The sequence below is a fragment of the Marmota flaviventris genome, chromosome 12, assembly GCF_047511675.1.
Source record: "Marmota flaviventris isolate mMarFla1 chromosome 12, mMarFla1.hap1, whole genome shotgun sequence".
In the NCBI taxonomy this organism is placed as follows: Eukaryota; Metazoa; Chordata; class Mammalia; order Rodentia; family Sciuridae; genus Marmota; species Marmota flaviventris.
Genome location: NC_092509.1, coordinates 28,327,778 through 28,352,272, shown reverse-complemented (window position 1 = coordinate 28,352,272; position 24,495 = coordinate 28,327,778). Strand labels below are relative to the sequence as shown.

At 33.4% G+C, this 24,495-nt stretch overlaps 1 protein-coding gene across 2 annotated transcripts in view; it reads left to right on the top strand.

Moving 5' to 3' along the window:
* The window catches only part of Yme1l1 (YME1 like 1 ATPase), a 46,845-nt gene that overhangs the window by 4,742 nt on the left and 17,608 nt on the right, over nucleotides 1-24,495 (top strand). Inside the window, exons 2-9 of one of the 2 annotated variants that reach the window (XM_027953094.3) lie at nucleotides 850-981; nucleotides 6,441-6,603; nucleotides 8,354-8,452; nucleotides 13,901-14,010; nucleotides 15,309-15,459; nucleotides 16,294-16,377; nucleotides 19,921-20,003; nucleotides 23,551-23,641. In XM_027953094.3, the coding sequence (XP_027808895.1) occupies nucleotides 850-981; nucleotides 6,441-6,603; nucleotides 8,354-8,452; nucleotides 13,901-14,010; nucleotides 15,309-15,459; nucleotides 16,294-16,377; nucleotides 19,921-20,003; nucleotides 23,551-23,641 (913 nt within the window). The remainder of the gene's footprint in view (nucleotides 1-849; nucleotides 982-6,440; nucleotides 6,604-8,353; nucleotides 8,453-13,900; nucleotides 14,011-15,308; nucleotides 15,460-16,293; nucleotides 16,378-19,920; nucleotides 20,004-23,550; nucleotides 23,642-24,495) is intronic. The other variant, XM_027953095.2, reaches the window with a different exon arrangement.

The following is a 24,495-nucleotide window of genomic DNA, read 5'->3' as shown; positions in this document are numbered from 1 at the left end:
AAAGGAATGTGAAAGCAAGCTATATTACTAACTGGACAAGAGGGAATAAAAAACAGTGCAAAGGCCTTGAGATAAGATCCTGCTAGGTGTCTTCCAGGAACAGCAAGGAGGCCAGTGGAGCTGGAGCAGAAGGAATGAAGCGGGGAGCATCAGGGGAGGAGGTAATAAATAAAGTGCCAAACCATGGAAGGTTTTATAGGTCATAATTGTTAGGATTTTGGCTTTTATTTTTAACTCTGTAAGTTGGAAAAGAAGCCATTGGAGGGGCTGGAGCTTTGGCTCAGTGGTAGAGCACTTGCCTGGCATGTGTGAGGCCCGGGTTGGAATGTCAGTAAAATATTTTATTTTGTGGTATAGTGTCATTTATTTTACTACTCCCTTTTTTTCCAGTTTGCCGCTATTTTTAAATGTGTTGATAAAAATTTTTATCTCTGCATGTGCAAGCATTTGTTGGATTTTTTTCCTTAGAATAAATTCCTAAAAGGTAGATTGCTGGAATAAGAAAAATATATGTTTTTAAAACACTTTTGATTCATATATCAAGAATAGTATCCTGAATGAATAGATCCAGTTATCTTCCCACCAGCAATAAATGAATAATACTGTCTTTGACATATTTTTGTTTGCTGGCACATGTGTTTGTGTGTTGCTGGGGATGGAACCCAGGGGCTCACGCATGCTAGGCAAGTGCTCTTACACTGAGCTGTATACCCCCCAACTCAGAATATAGTTTTGCTATGCACTGTATGTTTAACTTTTAGCATAGCCTAAATCCTGACAAGGAAAAGGAGATGGTTTTATTTTAAAAAAGAAACACATTACTCAATGTGAACTTTTATCTTTTTCTAGGTTACAGTTCCTCTCAGTCATCTCATCAGTGCCTTCCATTCACCAAAAACCATATCTGTTTCTGTCAGTACATCAGTTTCTCAAAACCAGCATAGAGATGTAGTTCCTGAGCATGAGGCTCTCAGCAATGAGGTAATATTTTTTTACCCTGGTTGTATAAGAAAACATTTTTTATATACTGAATTATAAACATGTTTGATGAAATATCTTTATTTAGATATTTATATTGTGGTGTCTTTTATGTTCAGTGTAATTTGTAATTAAAGATAACTAATTCTGGATTTTATTGTACATATTGAAAAATTACTTCATTCATATAATTTAGAAATTTTTTCACATGGCATTGCATTTGGCATTCACCTTCAGGCTTACTGCTTGTGTGATATCAGTAAGATATTCTTTTGTGTTTCTCCAAGTGGCAGTGAACTCACAGGTAACTGACCACAATTAAGTCTCAAGGAAGATAGTATACTGAGACATTATCATTCATTGCCTTATAGAAACCTTCAATGTAATTAAACAGAATATAGATACTTGAAAGTGAAATGTATGAACTAGGAAACCCATATTTTTAGTATTCATGTAATTATAAAACCAGCAGTGCCTTGGATATAAGTAAGTACGGGGGTGGGGGAGTGCATTAGGGGTCAGTCTAGATGATAAAAGTTTAATTAGATGAAAAGTTTGTCATCTTTATGTTTTCCTTTTATTCTGTTTGCGCAGTTCCTGTTGTTTCTTTCTATATGTAATCCATTATCCTTTGTCCTGACACCCCCCTCTCAAATTGTAGTTCTTGAGAACTTTACTACTGAAAAGACTCTAAATTATAAACAATAAGAGATTAACAAAAAGTAATAATCAAATAGAACAGTTATAATCATATTCTGTAGTGAAATTTATATCACATAAATGTGGTCTCTCTCAAAATAACTATTGTGCTACTCCTTCTTGTTGACCATGGGTAACTACAGCGGCAGAAAGCAAAACCACAGGTGAGGGATTACTGTATCTTGAAAAATTTCTGCATGCAGCAAAATTATGTTCATTTTAGTAACTTTGGAAAATATTAATATAGGTGGAAGAGCTATAATTCATCTGTGATCATGTTTTCCAGAGACAATGCTGTTAATATTTTATATTTATATTTCTTTTTTGTTGTTGTTTGGTGGTACTAGGGATAGAATCAAAGGTGCTTTACCCCTGAGCTACATCCCTAGCCTTTTTTTTTTCTTTTTTTGAGGCAGGATATTACTAAGTTGCTGGGGTTGGCTTTATTTGTACTTGGGAAGTTCCTACCTCAGCCTTCCGATCTCTGGGTCTCTGGGATTACAGATGTGCACTCCCTTGCCCAGCTGGAAAATATTTCATGTCTCCTTCTTTTGGGCTTTTTATATTACATAATAATTGCATTATACTGCATGTGCTGACTTTTTTTTTCATTCAGTGAACTTTTTATTTTTATGCAATTTTAATTATTTTATTATTATTATTATTACTACTGTGGGTTTTTTTTTTTTTCCTTGATGTGAATTTGCTTTGTTGAGTAGACTGTTCTCAAACTTGTGATTCTCTACCTCCCTCTCCCAAATAGATGGAATTACAGATGTGTGCCATGGCACTTGGCTCATTTTATTTGTTCTTAATGACTTTTTAGTGTTCTTTGTATGATGTCCAGTGTTGGATATTGTTTCCAGTTTCTTTTTTGTTGACATAAACAATGCTATTATTGTTGTGCTTGTTGTTAAATCTTTGATAATTTTGTCAAGTGAAATTGCTGAGTTGCTGGTAAAGGACGTTTTTGAGCCTTACAAGGTAACTAAACCCTAGAAGCCAGTGTTCTTTTTAAGACAATAATGGTGTGAAATATAGAATCAGTGTTCTTAATCTCTGTTATACCCTCCTTAGTCCTTCTCTTTGTCTTTGGCAAGTACTTTTACAGTATCAGAACTTTTTCATATTTTTGAGTATCCTACCTCTTAACTTTCTTGGCAATGTGATGACTTCTTTGCTCAACAAACATCTGCTCCAAAAGACAAGGGGAAAACAAAACAAAACCTTCCTTTGAATTTTCCTCAAGCAACTGGCTTTTTTTGCTGCATCATCGTCATCATCATTATTATTATTATTATTATTCTCTTATCTATCTATCTACCCCCTATGCTGGGGGCCAAACCCAGGGTCTCATGCTAGACAGGTATTCTATCATGGAGCCATATTCCAAACCTCTGCTTTAAATGAGTAGTTTGAGCTTGTATCTATTCTTAAAAAACTTTTTGAGTCTCTCTTCCTATCTGACTGTAACATCTCCCATTATAATTTAGATGTTACTTTTACTATTTTATAGATATTTTTTGCTAAACTCATTGGTGATTTCCTTAGTGCTAAATACATGTCTTAAAAAAAAAATCTGAATCTTACTACTTATCATTTGTATTTTACCAGGCCAAGTGTCTACTACTTTCAAAATAATTCCTTTAATTGAATGTTATTGTTGTGATTATATCTATATTTTGCTGGCATTTTAAAATTGCCAACTTCTTAGATATTAGGTTTATGTAAAAGGGAAAATGAGTTTATTATGCCTATTATCCTTATTTTAATTTTTATTCTTTACATTCTCCCAGGTTTTTAAAAATTATTTTATTTTTTTAATGTGGTGCTGAGGATTGAACCTAGTGCCTCATACGTGCAAAGCAGGCACTCTACAACTGAGCCATAAACCTAGCCTCTTCTCTGATGTTTTGATATCCATTTTCATATCTTCCATTGACATCTATATCTAAATATTTGTATTTATATGCTGATATCTCTCAAGTATGTCTCCAACCCTTAATTCTCTTGAAAGTTTTCAAGTATTTAGTGGCTTATTAGATAGACATATATATTCCTTTGGATAATATCCAGGGACCTTAGATACCCAAAACAGTTATTTCCCCAAATTCCAGTATGTTTGGCTTACAGTTGTTTCAGTTCTTTATTATCAGTTTGGATCCAATCAGGAGAGAGAAACTACACAGTCACTTAAACAATAAAGGCTTAGTATAGAATTTAATGCAATTTAATTTAATATTTCAAACACCTACTTTTATTGGGAATTGGAGTAGATAGGGATTGGTTAGTAAGAAGTAATGAACATCCTAAAAGAAAATACAGAATTTGTGGACTTAAAACAACTAATACTTCCAGGGCTGAGATAGAGTATCCCTGGAAAAGAGCTCCACTTCCAGGCTGAGGAATGACCTTGTTGGAGAGAGCATGACTTTGGCTCACAGAATGGGAGAGATGTCATTGTGGTATGATGTCAGCTGAATTTGCTGGAAATCTGTCCTCTAGACTAGAGAAAGCTATTCCTGAAGATGTGTCTTGCAAGAAAAAATAGAAAAGTAATAACATGGAAAGATGTTGAGTGTTGCTGGCCACTGTGCATTCCAGGAGCCAGTAGCTACCTACTATATAGGAACCGTGAGTGTTGCAGACTGGAGTCTGCTGAGAAAACACACCAGGAACTCAAACTCTTTCTCTCCTACAGTTTATCTCTGGTGACCACACTGACAAAGCTTAACATTGTGCCAGTTGGCAAAGGAAAAATATTCAAAGGATGCAGATTGATATTCATGGAGCCAGCTAAGTGATGAAGAGGAACTAAGACAGCATTTTGATAATCTTTACAGATTATCACATCCATTTAGAACTCCTTTTCAATCCCTACAACCTACTGGCTTCTTCAAATATCTGTTGTCTGTGATTTGTTACATTCATTTTTTTTTTTTCCTTTTGCTGGGAATCAAACCCAGAACACTTCATGCTAAATAAGATCTCAGCCACTGAACTGTACCTCAGCATAAGTACATCCTTCTTAGTCAAGGCTTAATTCTACCTTTTACCATCTTTCACTTTTTTCATCAGCCTTCTCTCTTACATATTCTGTCTTCTTTACTAGAGGATTTTCTTCAAGTAAAATGAAACTGATCATATTACTGATGGAATTAAATTCAAAGAAGGCACAGTTTGGCTGTAGACCATCTTTCTAATTAATTCTTCCTTCACTTTTGGAGACATTCCAGATTTTGGTAGGACTTATTTTCGTTTCATTCCTCAGGCCTTTCTCCTTCATCATTGTTAATTGTTTATTTTGTGATACTGGGGTTGAACCTCAGGGCACTCTACCACTGAGCTATATTGCCAGCCCTTTTATTTTCATATTTCAAAACAGAGTTTTCACTCAATTGCCAATTCTGGCCTTGAATTTGTAATTCTTCTCCCTCAGCCTCCCAAGTCACTGGGCATGTGCCACTGCTCTTGGCCATCATTTTTAATAGTTTAAAAGTACTTTTAAATATTTTATTTCATCATTCTTATGTTTTACTATGTGTTGCCATGATATATATTAGCATAAATGGATGAGTTAAGCATCTCTACCTTTGATCCTTACCATTGCAGAATCAGGCATATTTCATAGTCATTAGTGATGAAGAAATGGACTCTTAGAATATGAGTCATTTGTCACATATTAGTAAACAGTAAATCCATAGACATCGATTCAGAGCTATATAATCCATGGATCTCTCCTTATGTCAGTCATAAGAAGTTGATACTTTTACTTGTTCTGCTTAGTTTTTCCTCTCCTTACTTTGATGATTTAGCTGTTTGAGACTCAATAATATGTGATTGTTAACTTGTTGGATCATGTGGATAAGAAAAATGAAATCTACACTGTATTTACCTTAGAAGTCTTTAAAGATGAGCATGTTTTTACACATTTTTGTGATTGTTAAACATGTTTTGACCTTATTGAATGTTCCTCCTTATTCAAAGTTAGATATGGTTACTTTATAACACTCTCAGCTCAAGGAAAGATCTTATCTATCAGGCTAGAGAAATGAGATGTCCTCTAATAATAGAGATATCATTTATTTTAGTGGGCTTTTATTTGTGAGCATTTAGAAACTAGAGAAATTGAAGATTATTACTCAGTTAAAGCATCTTAACAATTATCCTCAAATCACTTCTGCTCCTGACCTTTAGAACACACTTTCTTTTTTTTTAAATTTTTTTTATAGTTGTAGATGGACAGAAGGCCTTTGTTTATTTTTATGTGGTGCATGCTAGGCAAGTGCTCTGCCACTGAGCTACAGCCCCAGCCCCGTAGAACACACTTTCTAACTGAGCAAGTAGTTACTCTTGTTTTTGTCATTAAATAAGTGTTTGGCTGATGTTTGATAGGCTAGCATTAGATGAGAATCCCTTATGAAGAGAGGGAAAGGATATAGAAAGCATTTTACTTGATTTTTGTGAATCGTCATGCTTAGTTCAGTGGTGATTTTAACTTGAATGAAAACTGTTTTTACTCATTCGTATTGAAATATGATTTTATTATTTAAAGATATCATTAGGGATATCATATTTGACCATTGTCAAACTTTACATGACTAATCTCAGTAAAACTAGAACTATAAGAATGTTTTCATCAATTTATATTTTAAGCATTAAGAAATTAGTGTATTTGTTAGATTTTAATAATTTTTTAAATAATAAATCTCTTTAAATATCTCAATAGTTAATATTTATTTGGTTGACTTAATCTTTTACAGCCTTCACTTAATTTAAGGGACCTTGGATTATCTGAATTGAAAATTGGACAGATTGATCAACTGGTAGAAAATTTACTTCCTGGATTTTACAAAGGCAAAAACATTTCTTCCCACTGGCATACATCTCATGTCTCTGCACATTCTTTCTTTGAAAATAAATATGGTATGTTAATACATTTTTTGTTTGAATTAAAATAAGTCATTTTTGTATTAGTAATGATAATTATATTAGATACCATTTATTAGTTTTTGTTATGGATCACTTTATTTTTGAATTTTTTTCTATAAGTTTTTATATTAGAATAATGTTAAATTTACAGAAAAGTTTCTACGATGATACAGAGAATTTCCATATATGCTTCACCTTGCTTTACTTAATGTCAACATCTTACATAACCATCGTATATTTGTCAAAACCAAGACATTGAGATTGGTATGATATATGTTTTTGGCAGGACATTTTATTTTATTTATTTTCTTTACAACATTTTGAATTATATACAGAGTATTTGGATTTCAGCAAAAATTTGATTTAACTAAATCATTAATTTTTCCAGTAGTGTCCTTTCTCTATTCCAGGATCTAATGCAGCATACCACATCACATTTAGAAGATTGTTTTATTATCATTGTTGTTTTAGTTTTAGGTGACACACATTTGTTAAATTCTGTATAAAATACTATACTCTGAGAATACCTTGATGAAGACACAAAGTCCTTTTTATGGAATGTCTATGTATTTTCTTATTTGAGGCTTATAACATTCTGGTATTATAATAAATAGGTATACTATAATCTGTTGAAAGGGATGTCAGGTCAGCTTCATGAGTTACTCTTTGGAAGAATGTTAAAGCTTTACCAGTCCATCAGAATACCTGTTTCATATTGATGGCAGGACAGATTTGTAAATCAGTACAAGTTGTGAAAGTCTCAAAAGATCAGGTTTGAATAGTTTATGATGAAGGCTTGATTTCAAGCCGTACTTTTCATTAGCTTAATTCATGTACAAATTCTTTATTACTCCTTTGTCCTTACTTCATATAAAGACATTAAAAATGCAAGAATGAGAAAAAAACGCAATGTTTTTTGAGTTTGGAGGCTCAGACTGACAATGTGTTTATGTTGTCTATGCAAAACTCCACTTGACTTACAGTAAAGGTTCAATTGGATAAGTTTTTCTTTATTGTATTATTATTCATACTGCTCTTCTAATCTGCTTAATTACATTTATTTTTAAGGTTCTTTCTCATACTACCAATTGCTTGTATTGTTTAGGCAGGCAGAAGTATTAGGAAGGCATCTCTTAACTTGTCTATGAGTTTTTGTGAAGAATCCGTAATTCTGACTGAGAACACACAGATGGATAATAACCACTTGTTTTTTATTGTTGTTGCTGCCAGTCGTGTCACTGGGATTTTAGATGTAAAGTGGGATGGGACATATTAGACAAGGGCAGGAGTTTATGAGCATGGAAATATTCATGCCTTACAGATATGGAAAGAACTTTCTTCATGCCCAGTTACTGTAAAAACTTTGAGATGGAAAGCAGTAACTCTGGTTTACATTTTTTAATCACATCATTAGAGCTTTTGAAATTTTCTATGAAATAAAAATTCTTCATTTCCTTGCTTTTAAATAAAAGCAGTTTTAACCTAAATGTCCATACCTTTTACCTCTATGGATTTGAATTTAATTTCATCGGCAGTTACATACACCAGATAAAAAGACAAGTGATAGTAAAGTAAGTGATTGGATTAACAATGTTTAGCTATTTTATAGGAGTGAAATCAAGGGCAAATAAAAGGTGAAACTCATATATATTATATAATATTTGATACAATTATTTACATTCATATGTTTTTGTCTTTTTGTTTTAGCAGTTTGGAAATTTACTTGTTTGCAATTTCCCTCCAGGTTACTTAGATATGTTCAGTACTTTGCGTTCCTCTTGCTTATACAGACAACATCCAAGAACTCTCCAAAGCATTTGTTCAGATCTTCATTACTGGCCAGGTATGAAGCAACAGATGTTTTTATTTTGGAAACCATAGTAGATTTATTGAACATATTAAGCGTGGTCTTGGCCATGTTAATGATTATGAGCATCCACTTGCAGTGTACAGTAGGACTTAGAGCATTTGGAATTGATTAATTTCAGTAATTCTATTTAACTTTTGACCTGGGAACTATATAATAGGAGCTAATCTTTGTATATGAGTGTTAAGTGCCACAGCAAAGCAAACTCCAGGGAACTTTTTTACAACAGGTAGTTTTGAAACAGGTTTGAGTACATTTTTTATTTGACCTCATATTTAAAAACCCATTGAAATTATAGGAAAAAGGTATTAAAACGGAGACAGGGAACACCAGAGTTTTTATTACTAGACCTGAAATTTGAGTAATAAACTATGTGACCTCAAGTTAATAGCAAAGTCAAATTTGCATTAATATGCTTATTGAATACTAGGCACTAGCGATAAGTGTTAGGTTACAGTGATACCTGTCACAAAAGACTTGAATATTTTTAGTAGAACTTAGGAAAAACCCCAAGCTCTGAGAGTCAATAATAAGAGTGGACTTCAGGATTGTTGATACAGTAAATAGTTGAAAGATGGCCCAAACTGGGCCAGTAATTGAGATAATGTTAACTTTTAGAATATAATTAGCAAAAACCACTTTTTAATAAGATTTGGGCAATGGGGGTGTTTTAGGGGATTTTTGTCTCTAGAGACTCCTGGTTTGAGCATTGATATCAAAGAAAGAAACAAAAAATACCCCAGAGTAATTTGGTCTTGAATCATTCATACTTTTCCGGTGTCTTGCTTATTCAAAATAGTTTTTTGATTTGTAGTCTGAAAGCATTCACTGCCTTGTTATTATTGAGGAAATCCATTTGCTGTCAGTACTGATCACTATATTCTTATTTTTAAATAGAAAGTGATTGCTAAGTATCTCCACATTTTTGAGAAAAGCATGAAAAAGAGGCACCAGCTTGAGCAAAGAGACCAATCAGCCAGGCGAGGTGGCATATGTCTGTAATCCCAGCAGATTGGGAGGCTGAGATAGGAGGATTGTGAATTCAAAGCCAGCCTCAGCAAAAGCTAGGTGCTAACCAACTCAGAGAGACCCTGTCTCTAAATAAATACAAAATAGGGCTGAAGGAGTGGCTCAGTGGTTGAGTGTTCATGCCCCCCCCAGTTTAATCCCCAGTTAACCCCTGCCACACCAAAAAAAAAAAACAATCATCCTCTGTTTAATGCAGGAGACAGGGAAGACATAAAAATTGTTCGTGCATTAGGGTATAAAATTATCTTAGATTTTTAGGTTGTAATTCAGAGATTAGTTTCTCTGATCTTCAGACAGAATGTAATAATAGGACTGCTAAATAATACTGAAATATTAATAATTTTAGAAGGTCTGATCTGTGACCGAAGGGAAATCAAATCTGAAATTATAGGCAGGAACCACTGAAAATCTGCATGTGAAAAACTTCTGGTTGAGGACAAAATGGTGTTAAGGGAATTGTATGTAATAGAAAACAAGAAAGATGTAAAATAAATTGAAAACAAATTAATGTGAAATAAAAATATGCATTAAAAAATAATATCAAGCTGAGTGCAGTGGCACACAATTGTAATCCCAGTGACTTAGGAGGCTAAAGCATGCCAGCCTCAGAAGTTTAGTGAGACCCTAAACAACCTAGCAAAACCCTGTCTTAAAATAAAAAGAGCTGGAAATGTAGCTCAGTGGTTAAGTGTACCTGAGTTCAATTCCTGATATGAAAATAATACAAATAGTGAGAGAGGTTTTTTTTGTTTGCTTGCTTTTGTTTTTTTTTTGCATTACTGGGGACAGAACCCAGTGGTACTCTGCCACTGAGCTATATCCACAACCTTTTAATTTTTTATTTGAGACAGGGTATTGCTAAGTTACCCAGGCTAGCTTTGAAGTTGCAGTACTCTTGCTTCAGCCTCCATAGTCACTGCTATTTTAGCTGTGTGCTATGGTATCCAGATAAGAAATAGTTTTATTTAATTAAACCAGAAACATGTTTAATTTGGAGAAACGAACAAAATAAAATAACAAATAAGAATAACAAAATATAAAGTGTCAGAAATAAAAATGAGAACTGCCAAAAATATGGTGAAGTTTTTTAAATTACAAGATGGCATGTATAATTTTATTTTATAAAATGATAAAACTGACAATTCTGTAAGCTAGATAGCAAAATTAACCCAAGAAGAAAATAAAAACCATGCTGTTTGAAATATAGTATTTAAAAACATAATCTCTTTACCCCAAGGGCATCAGACTCAGATGGTTTTATGGCTCTATTCTTTCTCCAGAATCATAAGTTTCCTGTTACCCAAAGTTTTATTTTAAACGAAGTCAGTTCTCCAGGATTTGTAGTCTGTACATACACTGTCATGGTATTATTGAGGAAACTCAGTATCATCAGTATTGATCACTGTATTCTTACTTACAAATGGAATTGGATGGATGTGGCATGATGGTGCAGGTCAGGAGGGTTAGGTGGGAAGAGCACTTGAGCCTGTAAATTGAAGACCAACATGGGTAATATAGGAGATCTCATCCCCCCTGAAAGAGTAAAGGATGAAATAGACCTTCTTATTTATTCTGTGAGAGTATTATTATCAAAGCTGGTCAACATTAGCGCAAAATAGGAATACAGTAGATCAGCTTCTTCTTATTCAAATATTATAGAAATCCTAAATAAACTCTGAAGAAAACAAGCCTAGAAATGCACTAAAAATATTTTATCATAATTAAGGAATATAAGAATAATGTAACATTAATAAGTCTGCTAATTCATCATGTTGACTGGAGAAGAAAAACAGTATTATTTCAGTGTATGATGTAAAGGCATGTGATCTGTTTTAAAAGTTATGTTTTCTAAGAACTCTTAGAAAATTAGAACTTTAAGGGGACTTTTAAAATTTCTTAAAACATTATTATGTTACCATCACGAGAAACAAAATATCTAGTACCCTGTTTTTTGTTTTTTTCATAGCATTAATTTGGAATTTTGGAACAGTATGATTGAAAAGAAAAAGAAATGAGTCATACACAAACAGGCAAAGTTATAATTTGCAAGTGATATGATTATTTACCAGAAAATTCAAGAGAATCAACCAAAAAGCAGTTCAAGTCGTGAGTTTGTTTTGGTAGCATATAAGATAAATAAATCAACAGCTTTCTTAACATTTTAGTTACAATTTTTTCTAAATCCATTCAATGTTTTATCCTTATAAGAAATATGCACCAGTTACATACATACTCATACATACTCATACGTACGTATGTGAAGTATTACTGAAAGAAATAGAAGAGCTGAGTGGAGTAATAGGGAAGTGCCATAGTCCTGTTTGAAAGGTCTTTATATTTTAACAATAACCATGTATGTCCAAATTTATAAATTTAGTTATTTTTCTGATCAAAATTCTTAAGACTTGTTTTAGAAGTTGAGAAATTAGTTTTAAACTTTATTTGTACTAAGAACTGGTTGGAAAACAATACAAATAAGGGGGATTTATCCTATATAAATACACCAAAATATGTGTTTTAATAATGCGTATCAATAGTATATAGCATCTCAAATAATTGTCAAACTACAGAATTTAAACTGGTACTGGCATAAGTTAGTAAGACAAAATTAAGACTTTCAAGTCAATGAACAAATGATTGATTATCAATAAATGTTATTTGGCTAATTGGTTATCCATTTTTGACAAAAGAGAATCAAGTTCTTGTTTTTACATTATACCAAAAATAAGTTTCAAATACTTTAAAGGTCTGAAAATAAAGTGTAAAACTGAAAGTCTTCAAAATAAGCAGACTGTCTAAAAATCTTAGTTTTGGTGGGTGTAGCTCCAACAATGTTCAAGCCCTGGTTTCAATCCCTACTTGTACAAAAATAAATGAGGAATGAATGAATAAACAAAATAAAAATCTTAATTTGGGGAAGGAACTAATCAAAACAAAATGCAGAAACACTACAGATGAAAGAGTGTGGCTATTATTAATATTACCGTATTATATAATTGAATAATATATAATTGACAAGGACATTAGAATGTCTTTATATATGTGTGTATATATAGATAAAAATGGAGATATTATGGATAGTAATCATTGGTTTTATATGTATCATGTATTTTACAAAGTAATAAGAATGGAAAATGTGCAAAGGACATGAATGGTCAATTAAGAAAAAAGGTAAAAATGTAGAAATCTTTTCAAAATTCATCGTCATTTGTAATCTAGAAAATGCAAAGTAAAACAAGATATAGAGTTTGTTTTGCCTATCAGATTTGTATGGATTAAAATATTTATATTATCTAGAGTTGGCAAGAGTATGGAGAAAAGAACACTCATTCATTGTTGGTCACAAAAATTGACAACAGCCTTCTTAGAAGGCAGTTTCTTAGTGTCAAATAAAATATAAACTTCACAGTTTCACTTTTAGGAATTTGGCCTACATGTTTTGAAGGATATACATTCAAGAATGTTCACTGCAGTATCATTTCTAGCAATTAAAATAGGGGGCTGAAGCTATAGTTCAGTGGTATTGTGTTCAGTCCTCAGCACCAAAGTAAAAACAACCAAAACCAAAAAATGAATATGTAAATAAGTTCTATAGTTGGGATATTAGTTGAATAAATTGCTGTACTCTGATAAATCTATAACCAGCTATTAAACTGAATACAATATCTGTCCTATTCTGATATATATCCATGATATGTTATTGGATAAAAGAAGATAATTGTATAAAGTTATGTTCTGTTTCTAGAATAATTTTTATAGGAAGTGCATGTGTGTGCGTACATAGAGGAGTAGTCATGAAATTGTTAACTGTGGTTATTTTGAGGAAGTGGGATTAAGGTTTGAGGAATTAGGGGTCACTGGCTTTTATTTGATACTCTTTCAATCTACTTTAGTGACTTGGATATTTTGGGTGTCACAATTTATCAGTTATGGTCCTGTTTTCTAAATTATTTTGTAAGATTTTCTTTCTGTTTTCTTCCCATCAAAATGAAATAAAGCATTTAAATAAAGTTCTTTTGAAAACATGATGGTAGAAGTAATAATGTAAAGCAAGTTGAAGTGTCAGGCAAAAGAACAACCTACTTTATATACAAACAGAGATATGAAAAATTGTGGTATATATGTGTAATAAGAATTGTAATGCAAAAAAAACAAGTACATGTATAACGTGAATTGGCGTGAACATACTTTATACAAAGATATAAAAAATTGTGCTCTATATGTGTAATAAGAATTGTAATACACTCCATTGTCATGTATTTAAAAAAAGAAAAAAAAAAAAGAACTGTCAAAAACTTAAGATTAGGATGTGCAGGTATAGTGTCAAGACTTTAGAATCAGGCATTTTTCTTTCCTTTTAACAATTTACAAAGCAAATGGTACTGTTTTGTTCAGTTTTCATACAGTCTCGGGGTTTTAAAACCTTGAAATCAAGGACCAGACGTCTACAGTCCACCTCTGAAAGATTAGCAGAGACACAGAATATAGCACCATCATTCGTGAAGGTAATTAGATGTTCCAGAAAGCAATAACTTTTCAAATTATTTAACCAATGAGGATCTTTAGTATTTAATTTTTGGGTTGGCTGGTGGGTTTTTTTTTTTTCCCCTTCTCTTCTTTCTACTGATGATAAGGAATTAATGTGTATTCATTATACCTGGTGCCGGTGCTCTCCTGGACAGCAGACTTATTTTTACTTGTTAATTAGATCTCTTATGCTGATTTTTTTTTCACCTCTACCAATTTATATCTGCTGATATATGAATGAGTAGCATCCACCCAAGCTACCAATCTGGTAATCAATCTAGATTTATCTGTCTTTCCTCACCTCTCATATCTATTAATCACTAAGTCCTATGGATCCAATCTCCTAAATATTTCTGAATCCTTTATTTTCATCCCCAGTTCTAAAGCCAGACAATAGGCAATAACAATTTCTTGCATAGCTTACTCTAATATAAACACTTAGTCTCTTTGTCTTCAGTCTTGCCTTATTGTCACTCACTCATTTTTCTAAAATGATTACCTAATTGATTACTCTGCTTTCTTATCCAACTCAGTCTGGTATATAGGGCATGTCATGGCCTCTACTGACTATTATTCTGTTTTCATCTTTTAATATGCCACATACTTTGGTCCCTATCCTTTCCTCTTGATATTTTAACTCTTGTCAGATTACTAACAGTTCTTGAGCACTATTCAGTGCCCTTATTAGATTATTCATGGTGTTTGTGTTTGCTTTCTATATGTGATTTTGATGTCTCATTCTCTAATAAGGCCTTTCCTGTCTTGCATAGATAACAGGTATTTTATTACCATACCCAATTTTTCCAACATAGTATCAAAATTATTTCAAAAATATACATCTTTCTCCAAGAGCCTGAAAACTGTTAGATCTGTGATTTATTTTCAGAACTTACACAAGGCCTGTTATCTGGAAGTTATGCAGTAGTATTTAGTAAGTCAATGACGTTTTCCTTTAGCAGAGATAAAGCAGTGTGAACATCAGCCATTAAAACCCTAAGATAACGTGATCTTTTAACTGTTTTCACTATATAAAAGTATTCTATCTAGAGTGTCGTCAGTTTCTTTAGAGTATTAATTAATTGATGAAGGTGCAGAATGTAATGTTAATATCCTGGTCATTGATTAAGTAATTCATTGTTGAATCTTATACTGTTTTTTCACATTGGCAATACAATTTCTAGGTTTTACTGAAATTTTGTGTGGATAGTTACAGTATTTCTGGAGGATTATTACTATCTATGCAGGCAGTCAATACTGTTGTATTTTATATATTTAGGGGTTTCTTTTGAGGGACAGAGGATCAGATGTTGAGAGTTTGGACAAACTCATGAAAACTAAAAACATACCTGAAGCTCATCAAGATGCATTTAAAACTGGTTTTGCGGAGGGTTTTCTGAAAGCGCAAGCATTAACACAAAAAACAAATGGTAAGTTGATTTTTGAAGAATAACTGAAAGGATGTTATAGTCCCAAATTTATAAGTACCACATGCTAACCAGTTGTGCCATTGGAGATCCTGTAGTCCTAAATTTAAGTTATTAGTGACATCTTTACATTGGTTATGTTCTCCTATATTTATAACTTAAGCTATGTGGACATGGAATTACCTTTGGCAGTTTTATTTTCTCAAGAGAAAAACGAAAGTCAAGGATAGAAGCATAGTTAGCTTCATGAAGTTTTTTGGGAACAGGAACATAAAGGAAATCATGGCAGGTGTGTAAAAACATACTAGATTCCAAAGTTGCATGTGATCAAATGTGATTATTTATAATAACCTAAGGGCTTCCGTGGTTGCACAGCCTATAATCCCAGTGACTTGGAAGGCTGAGATAGGAAGAATGCAAGTTCAACCCTAACCTCAGCAACTTTGTGAGACACTGTCTCAAATTAAAAAATAAAAAGGACTGGGAATGTAGCTCAGTGATAAACTGATCCTGGGTTAAATTCCCAATACAAAAAAAAATTAAAAAAAAATTTAATATTTGCTGTTTTGTGGGAGTGGATTGGGTGGGTGAGGTACTAGAGTTTGAGCTCAGGGCCACTTTACCACTAGATACATCCCCAGCCCTTTTTATTATATTTTTATTTTTAGAGGGTCTAAGTTGCTAAGGCTGGCCTTGAACTTTCAATACCCCTGCCTCAGCCTCCAGAGCTCTGGGGTTATAGTCATATACCACCACACCCTGTGAATATTTGCATTTCACTGAGCTGTCATATCTTATTGTGACCATTTGATTTAAGACTTTTTCTTTCTCTCCTAGATTCCCTAAGGCGAACTCGTCTGATTCTCTTTGTTCTGTTACTGTTTGGCATTTATGGACTTTTAAAGAACCCATTTTTATCTGGTAAAGGCTCTTTGATTTTTATCTTACTTGTTATTTTTTAAAAATTTCTTTTATTAAATACCTGTTTCCTTTTTATGGCTACTTAAGTATTAGAGAAAATATTCAAGTTAATGGATTTGCTAGGTAGATCTATATTAGTCCATTTTCTGCTGCTATAATTAAACACCTGATACTGGGTACTTCATAATAAAAAGGTTTATTTAGCTCACATTGTAGAGATTTCATGGCTTCTACTAGCTTTGGTGAGGGACCTTCTGGTGGATTGTATCACAGTGAAGGGAGTGTGTGTAAAGGGGAGAGATCATGTGGTGAAACAGGAAGCTAGGGCCCTGGAATCCAGTGGCATTTCACCACTGAGCTACATCTCTAAGCCCTTTTTGTTTTTTATTTCAAGACAGGTTCTGGCTATTTGGCCTTCTTTAAGTTGCTGAGACTGGCCTTGAACTTGTGATCCTCCTGTCTCAGCCTCCCCAGTTGCTGGGATTACCGGTGTGTATTAGTGTGCCTGGCTTGTTCTTTTATATTCATCCTCTTGTGAGAACTAAGATCCCACAAGAATTACGAATTACTTAATCCCTTGTCATGACAGCATTTCCAATGACCTCTAATTATGCTCTATCTCTGAAAGGCTCAGCACTCCCAGTCTAAGGACCAGATTCCCAATACATGAACACCTGGGGGATAAACTCAAGTTATACTCAAATTACAGCAAAGCCTTTCATTCTTAGTAGTGGTTAGTTTACCAACATTTTAGAAAATGATACCTGTCCAGTGATCAAATTTTAAAATTATGAAGAATTTTTGCAGCAATAAAAAGAAATTAGTCTATTTTTAAGGTAAATTAATAAATTGAATTTTTTCTTAAAATAACTACAAATGAGCCCAGTAGTTTTCAGTTTGTTGGTCTAGAATGAAGTATTATTAGGCTTAAGTGGTTTTATTAGTTTTTCAGTTACTATTCATTTTTTCCCTATTCTTTACTCTATGATAAAGTATCTAATATCCTTAATAAACACTATACTAGTGCAACTATTAGTGTGTCTTTTTATTAACTCAGCCCACTTGTATGTTCTTGATGTGTTAAGCATTTCTTCTTAACCCTTTATTTTTGCCTACTCAATTTTTGCTTTTAAATTTCACTCTATCTTCTTATTTTTCTCTTCTTTCCCTTTTTCTCTCTCTCTTTTTTTTTTTTTTTTTTTTTTTGAGGGGGATGGGGTGCAGTGCTAGGGATTGAACCCAGGGTCTCATGTATGTGAGGCAGGCACTCACTCTACCACTAAGCTACTTCCCCAGCCCTTTTTCTTTTCTGTAATTTTTTTGGGGGGATGTGGAGCTTTAAAATAATACATAAATTTTGTAGTACAATTAGTGACATAAGGCACTTGTGTGTGGGAAGTGAGTGGTCTGGGAAGGAACAGTGTTTAATAGGGTTCCAGAAGGGCCGACAAAGCATATAATTGTGATCTTGGGTTTTCTAATATCCAGTGCCTCACAAAAAACATGTCTCCTTAATGTGCATCATTTGGTCCTTGAACATGGTCTAGAAATCCAGAAGACCAAGTTTCTGCTCCCCACAATTACAATACCATATGCCATTTAAAATGTACAAATGGTGATACCAGAGAAGAGAGGCAGAGTTCTTTGGTTGACGAGGTTCTAGGAGATTGTGAGAACTCATGATTCTTGCTTTAACTACTTGTTGATACTTTGTGCCCAAGAAATGTTAACATGACATCCTTGTTTTTGGTCTTCATGATAATTGATCTGGAAATTAGGTATATTTTAGGTGATTTTTTTTCCACTGGTTTGCATTTAACTTTTGTCAGTGGCTTTTGGATATCTTAATTTTCTGTGTTCCCGTCTGTAAATGCTGTAGAAGTATCAGTGAAATTACTTTGGGGTTTGATAAAGTGTTTTTTATTTATTTTTTGGACTCCTGAGGAAATTAGAGATAACTGTTTACTCCTTTATAACTGCTCTAGTTTGGAAATTTTAACAAAGAAGGAAACTGTCACGTTCCTCATGACTAAAACATTCAGAGTCACTCTAGGGGAACTGGGCTGCATGAAATAATCACACAAGAGACAGAGATACCTTTCTCTTGGGGTCCTATGACAGCTCCTCTGACCCTAAGGGTCCACAGAACGCAAGAGAAAGCACATGCTGAACCCTTTTATTGAGGAGAAGCTATTCAAATGAGGCATGGGGTCAGGTTTCAGAGGGTTGAGTCTAGCTTCGTGATATGGTTAACTGACATCTAGGAGGCCACACCCAAAGGCAGAGCAAGAGAAGGGGACATGGAACATTCTATCCCAAACAGGACAGAGGGGTAGTATAACAAAGGAATAGGTGAATGTAGCTCAATCCATGGGCAACACGCCCACGTCTAAAGACTTGCCTCAAACTTCCAGGACCAGGGCAATGTCCAGGTCGCTATGAGATGTAGTGACGGTCAGAGCCTCTCCGCTCCAGGATGGAAGATGCGAGTCATTCAGAGTGGCTCCCCACAGGAAACATTTAAGAAAGCCTTATAATAGTTTTCTAGAGTTGTCAAGTATTTTACTCTTTCCTTTATTTTTTCAGAGTTATGGATGGAACCCATGGCCTCATTCATGCCAGGCAAGCGCTCTACCACTGAGCTATGGTCACAGTCCTTTTTTTAAAATTTGATTTTGAGATAGGGTCTCACTAAGTTGTCCAGATTGGCCTTGAACTTGGTATGTTCCTGCCTCAGCCTCTCAAGTAGCTAGGATTATAGGCATGAGCACTAAGCCCAGCCAGACCTTCCCAGACATCCCTGAAGGATGTCATTAGTGAAGAATAATATTTGAAAGATGAAATAATGTTAAAAAATGATTTTTTAAAAATTAGTGTTTCAATTTTATGCTATATTTAAGGCAATGTGTTTCAAAGTGTACATCTGTGACAAGTTGTATCAGACTAACTGAGGAAGTATGTTAAAATGCAAACTCTTGTGGACTTGGTGGTGCATGCCTGTAATCTCATCCACTTGGGATACTGAGAGGGATCGAGGTAGGACCTCAAGTTCAAAGCCAGCCTGGGCAATTTAATGACACCCTGTCTCAAAATTTTAAAAAAAGTGTTGGAAATATATTTCAGTGGTAGAGAGCACTATGTGAGGCCAAAAAAAAAACAAACAAAAGCAAACTCCTGGACAATTTCTAAAATGTAAACCATAAGAATGTTGCCTGGCTTAGGGACCTGAATTTTAACACATTTTTCTCAGGTGAATTCTCATTCACATTGATGTTTGATAACCATTGATGAAGAAGAGGCAAAAAATCACTCTTGTTTTTAACTAGAAGGTAAAAACATGTCTCCTCGATTGTATCATTTGGTCCTTGAACATGGTCTAGAAATCCAGAAGACCAAGTTCCTGCTCCTCACTTTGACTTAATGTATACAATCTTCAGTCTCAAAAATTTTTCTAGGTTTTTGCTTTATTATTGCATTTATAAACTAAGGTAGTTGGAATATAATTAATCTGTCAAATATGAACACGTATTTTCTTTCCTTTAGTCCGCTTCCGAACAACCACAGGGCTTGATTCTGCAGTAGATCCTGTCCAGATGAAAAATGTCACCTTTGAACATGTTAAAGGAGTAAGTTTTCTTTGCCTTTTTTATACATTACCTAACTGATTCTATGTAAGGTCAACATTTGATTCTAAAAGTTGTTCTGGAGTAGGTAAAAATCATATCCAAAAATATTAGAAAATTTAATATTCTAGAATAAATTATAGTACCAGAAAATAATCTTGTTTCATCATAGGGCTTATGTTGATTTGTAAAGAAGCACCATGGTGTAGTGAAATTTATGTGAATTTGAAGTTAAAAAGAATAAGGTTTCAAATTTATTTTATACTTACTGGCCATGTGCCTTGAACAAATTACTTTAGATTATCAAAGATAAAAAATGTGCTTGGTTTATAGTTGTCAGTCAATAAATGATACTTCACCTGTTTTCATTGATCTTTGCAGTTCTGGTATCTAAGACATTAGTGTATATTTCTTTTGTAAAAAGAATGTGTTAATGGTAGTGTATTGTAGATGGATTAACAAATTTTTTTAAAATATTTTTTTAGTTGTCAATGGATCTTTCTTTATTTCTGTGCGGTGCTGAGAATGAACCCAGTGCCTCATACAAGCTAGGCAAGCGCTATACCACTGAGCCACAATCCCAGCCCTGTTTAAAAGTAGGAATTGGAGAATGATATAGTATATAAGAAGAGCAAGATCCATCTGATAAAGGTTATATATAACTCAATAAGATATACAACTCAAAAAAGGAGACAAAAGATTTGGATAGGCATTTCTCAAAGATATTAAAATGTCCAATAAGCACAGGAGAAGATGCTCAACATCATTAGTTACTAGGGAGATATATTTCTCATATTCATTAGAATGGTGTAATCAAAATGGTAGAATCTTAAGCACTATAAAATATGTGGAGGTTTAGAATCTCATTGTCAGCAAATACTGCTAATTTGAGTTCTTCTTTTCCTATCCATATCCCTTTAATTTTTTTTATCTGTCTAATTGCTCTGGCCATTGTTTCAGGAACTATGTTAAATAAAAGTGGCAAAAGAGGGCATCCTTGTCTTATTCCAGATTTTAGAGGGAACGCTTTCAATTTTTCTCCATTTAGAAAATGATGTTGGCCTGGGGCTTAGCATAGATAGCTTTTATTACGTTGAGATATGTTCCTGTTATTCCTAGTTTTTCTAGTGTTTTGAACAAGTATAGGTGCTGTATTTTGTCAGATGCTTTGGGGGCATGGTGAAATGAGATGGACATCATTACCCTAAGTACATGTGTGAAGACACGAATGGTGTAAATATACTTTATATACAGTCATATGCTCTATATTTGTAATATAAATTGTAATGCATTCTGATGTCATATAAAACAAATTAGAATAAAAATAAATTAATTAAAAAAAAGATGTGGAGGAACTGTAACCCTCATACATTGCTGGCTAAAAAATAAAAATATATAGTCACTTTGAAAAAAATATGCTAGTTTCTTTAAAAGTTAATCACAAACTGGCGTGATAGAATTTCTATAATAACAGAGGAAACAACTCTGTGAAATACTATTAATGGGTGAAGTGAGAATTGATTGTTTATTTTAGCAATGGGCAGGTCATTGGTATAACTGACAAAGAACGATTTCAAATTCACATTTCTTCTGGGCCTAGGACTTTGGGTTTTATTGTTTGGTACTGGTGATTGAATCTGAGGGTGCTTTACCACTGAGCTCAGTCCTTTTTATTTCTTATTTTGAGACAGGGTCTCCCTAGGTTGTTGAGTGTCTCCCTAGGTTGTTGAGCTAACCTGGAACTTGAGATTCTCCTGCTTCAGTCTCAAGAGTCACTAGGATTACAAGCATGCATCAGTGTACCTGTCTAGAGATTTGTTTTATTCCATTAAAATTTTACTAAAATCTTAATGAATTTTACTAGAATAACTTTCAAAGATCATTCCAAACCTAACAGAATAAAACAAAAAACTTGATAACTCTTGAGCAATTATTTTATGGGAAATTTCCTAGAAATAGAAAATGGTTATGGCCTGAAAATTTTTTATTTTCAGATTGCTATTTGACCTAAGGATATGTTTATATTTCAGTAGGCTTCTTTCCAGGTAGTTCTTTTTGTTAATTTTATTTTTAATGCTTTTCTTAGTGCATCATTTTTATACATAATAATGGGGTTTATTTTGAAATAATTATATATATGTGTGGAATATAATTTCAGTCCCCAGTAGTTTCTCTTTCCCTCCTCTCTTTTCTCCCTCCTGTTCTGCTTCCTCTGTGCTGGTATTCCTTCCACTTATTTATTTATTGTTTGTTTGTTTATTTATTCATTCAGAGATAGGGTCTCATTAAGTTGTTTCGGGATTATCAAGAATACAAATAATAATAAATACTGGCAAGGATGAGGGAGAAATACTCCTGTCTTAGCTTCCCGAGCCACTGGGATTACACGCGTGTGCCACTGAGCCTAGCTTATTTATTGTTATATTTTAAATTGGTACTTTAAAGATATACATAAAGGTAGAATGCATCATTTATGTACATAGCATAATTTGGTCGGTTGCATTCTGAAGTTCCTCCCTTTTCCCATTCCTCCTCCCTCCCACTCTATCATTCCACTGATCTCCCTTCAAGTTTTATGGCATTTCTCCCTCACCATCACCTTTTTTCCCTAGCTTCTGCCTATGAGAGAAAACATTTGACCCTTCACTTTCTGAGTCTGGCTTATTTCATTTAGCATTGTGTTTTCTATTTCCATCCATATAACTGCAAATGCCATAATTTCATCCTGTTTTATGAGTGAGTAAAACTATATTGTGTATATATGCCACATTTCTTAATCTATCTGTCGATGGCCATCTAGACTAATTCCATAATTTGGCTATTGTGAGTTGTGCTGCTATAAACCTTGATGTGGCTGTATTAGTAGGGTATGCTTTTCAGTTCTTTTGGATAAGTACCAAGGAGTGGGATAGCTGGGTCACTGGGTAGTTCTATTCCCAGTCTTTTGAGAAATCTCCATACTTCTTCCCAGAGTGGTTATACGAACTTGCAGTCCCACCAACAGTGTTTGAATGTACCTTTTCCCCCTCATCCTTGCCAGTATTTATTATTATTTGTATTCTTGATAATTGCCATTCTGACTAGAGATGAAATCTTACTGTAGTTTTGATTTGCATTTCCCTGATTGCTAAATAGATGTTGAAATTTTTCATATATTTGTTGACCATTTATATTTCTTCTTTTGAAAAATGTCTTTTTAGTTATTTTGCCCATTTATTGATTATTTGGTTTTTTGAGTTCTCTGAATGGTAGTTTTCTTTTAACCCTGCCAGTGTACTTGACTTATTTTTTCTCACTGAGAAGAATGTAAGAAGTTCAATGGTTTTGTTGGCATAAAGAAGAAACTTTGCATAATTAGAAAGTAGGGTAAGGAGAAAGTCATTTGTATATGTGTTTGGGGGTACTTTTGCACACAATTTTCAGAGAAACAAGAGAAGGCCAAGTTAATTGCATATCCAAATTAAATTTATGATTTTTAAAGACATGGCCTTAATAATCTAAGCAAATCTAACCATTACTTAAAATTATTTGACAAACTATGTAACTTTAGGTGGAGGAAGCTAAACAAGAATTACAAGAAGTTGTTGAATTCTTGAAAAATCCACAAAAATTTACCGTGCTTGGAGGTAAACTTCCAAAAGGTAAGATATTTTCCCTTTGCCATTATTTGATGTCAAAAAAATAATATATTACTAATTTTATCAGATTTTAACTGATAAAATTTAGTTCTTAATTGCTATTTTTTTTTAAAGTGTGTTTATTCAAAACAGTTCTATAACCTTTTTTTGAAATTTAAGATTTTAGTATAGTTTGTAGTATAGTTTGCAAAAACACTATAAAAGAATGTTTGCTCATACCCTTAATCCTTACTATTTTTTGGCATTTTGCTCACTTTGTCTCTTTACATACAAGTATTTTTTTAACCATTTAAGAAGAACTTGTAGACTTAGTGCTCCTGTACCTCTAAAAATCTGACTATTTCCTAAGAATAGGATATTCTTTTGTATAATGAGTATATAATTATTAAGATCAGTAAATTTATCATGGATGCAAAACTTATCAAATTCACAGTCTAAACCCAGATTTCCACATTTTTTTCCCAGTAATATTTTGTAGTGTCTCCACTCCACATTTTCCAGTGTCAAGACTCAATCTAGGATCACATGTAGCATTTAGATATTTTCTTTAATATGACACGGTTCATTAGCATTTTTAGTCAGGGGTGGTAGGGGGAAGAAAGGAGGTCTTTCATGATCTTCACAGTTGTGAAGGAAAAATTACTGAGTATTTATAGAATGTTTATTTAACCATTAATATTGATTTGTTGTGAGAATATTTTCAAGAACCTTTGCTAAAAATTTAGGGTAAATTTAGGGAGTCAGTGCCACAACATCATAGAGTGAGTGATTGCTTAAAACCACTGAAAAAATTGCAGTCTTCCTTTTTCAAATCAAGGGATGTTTTATAAATTTATCCTCAGGTACAGATAAGATCT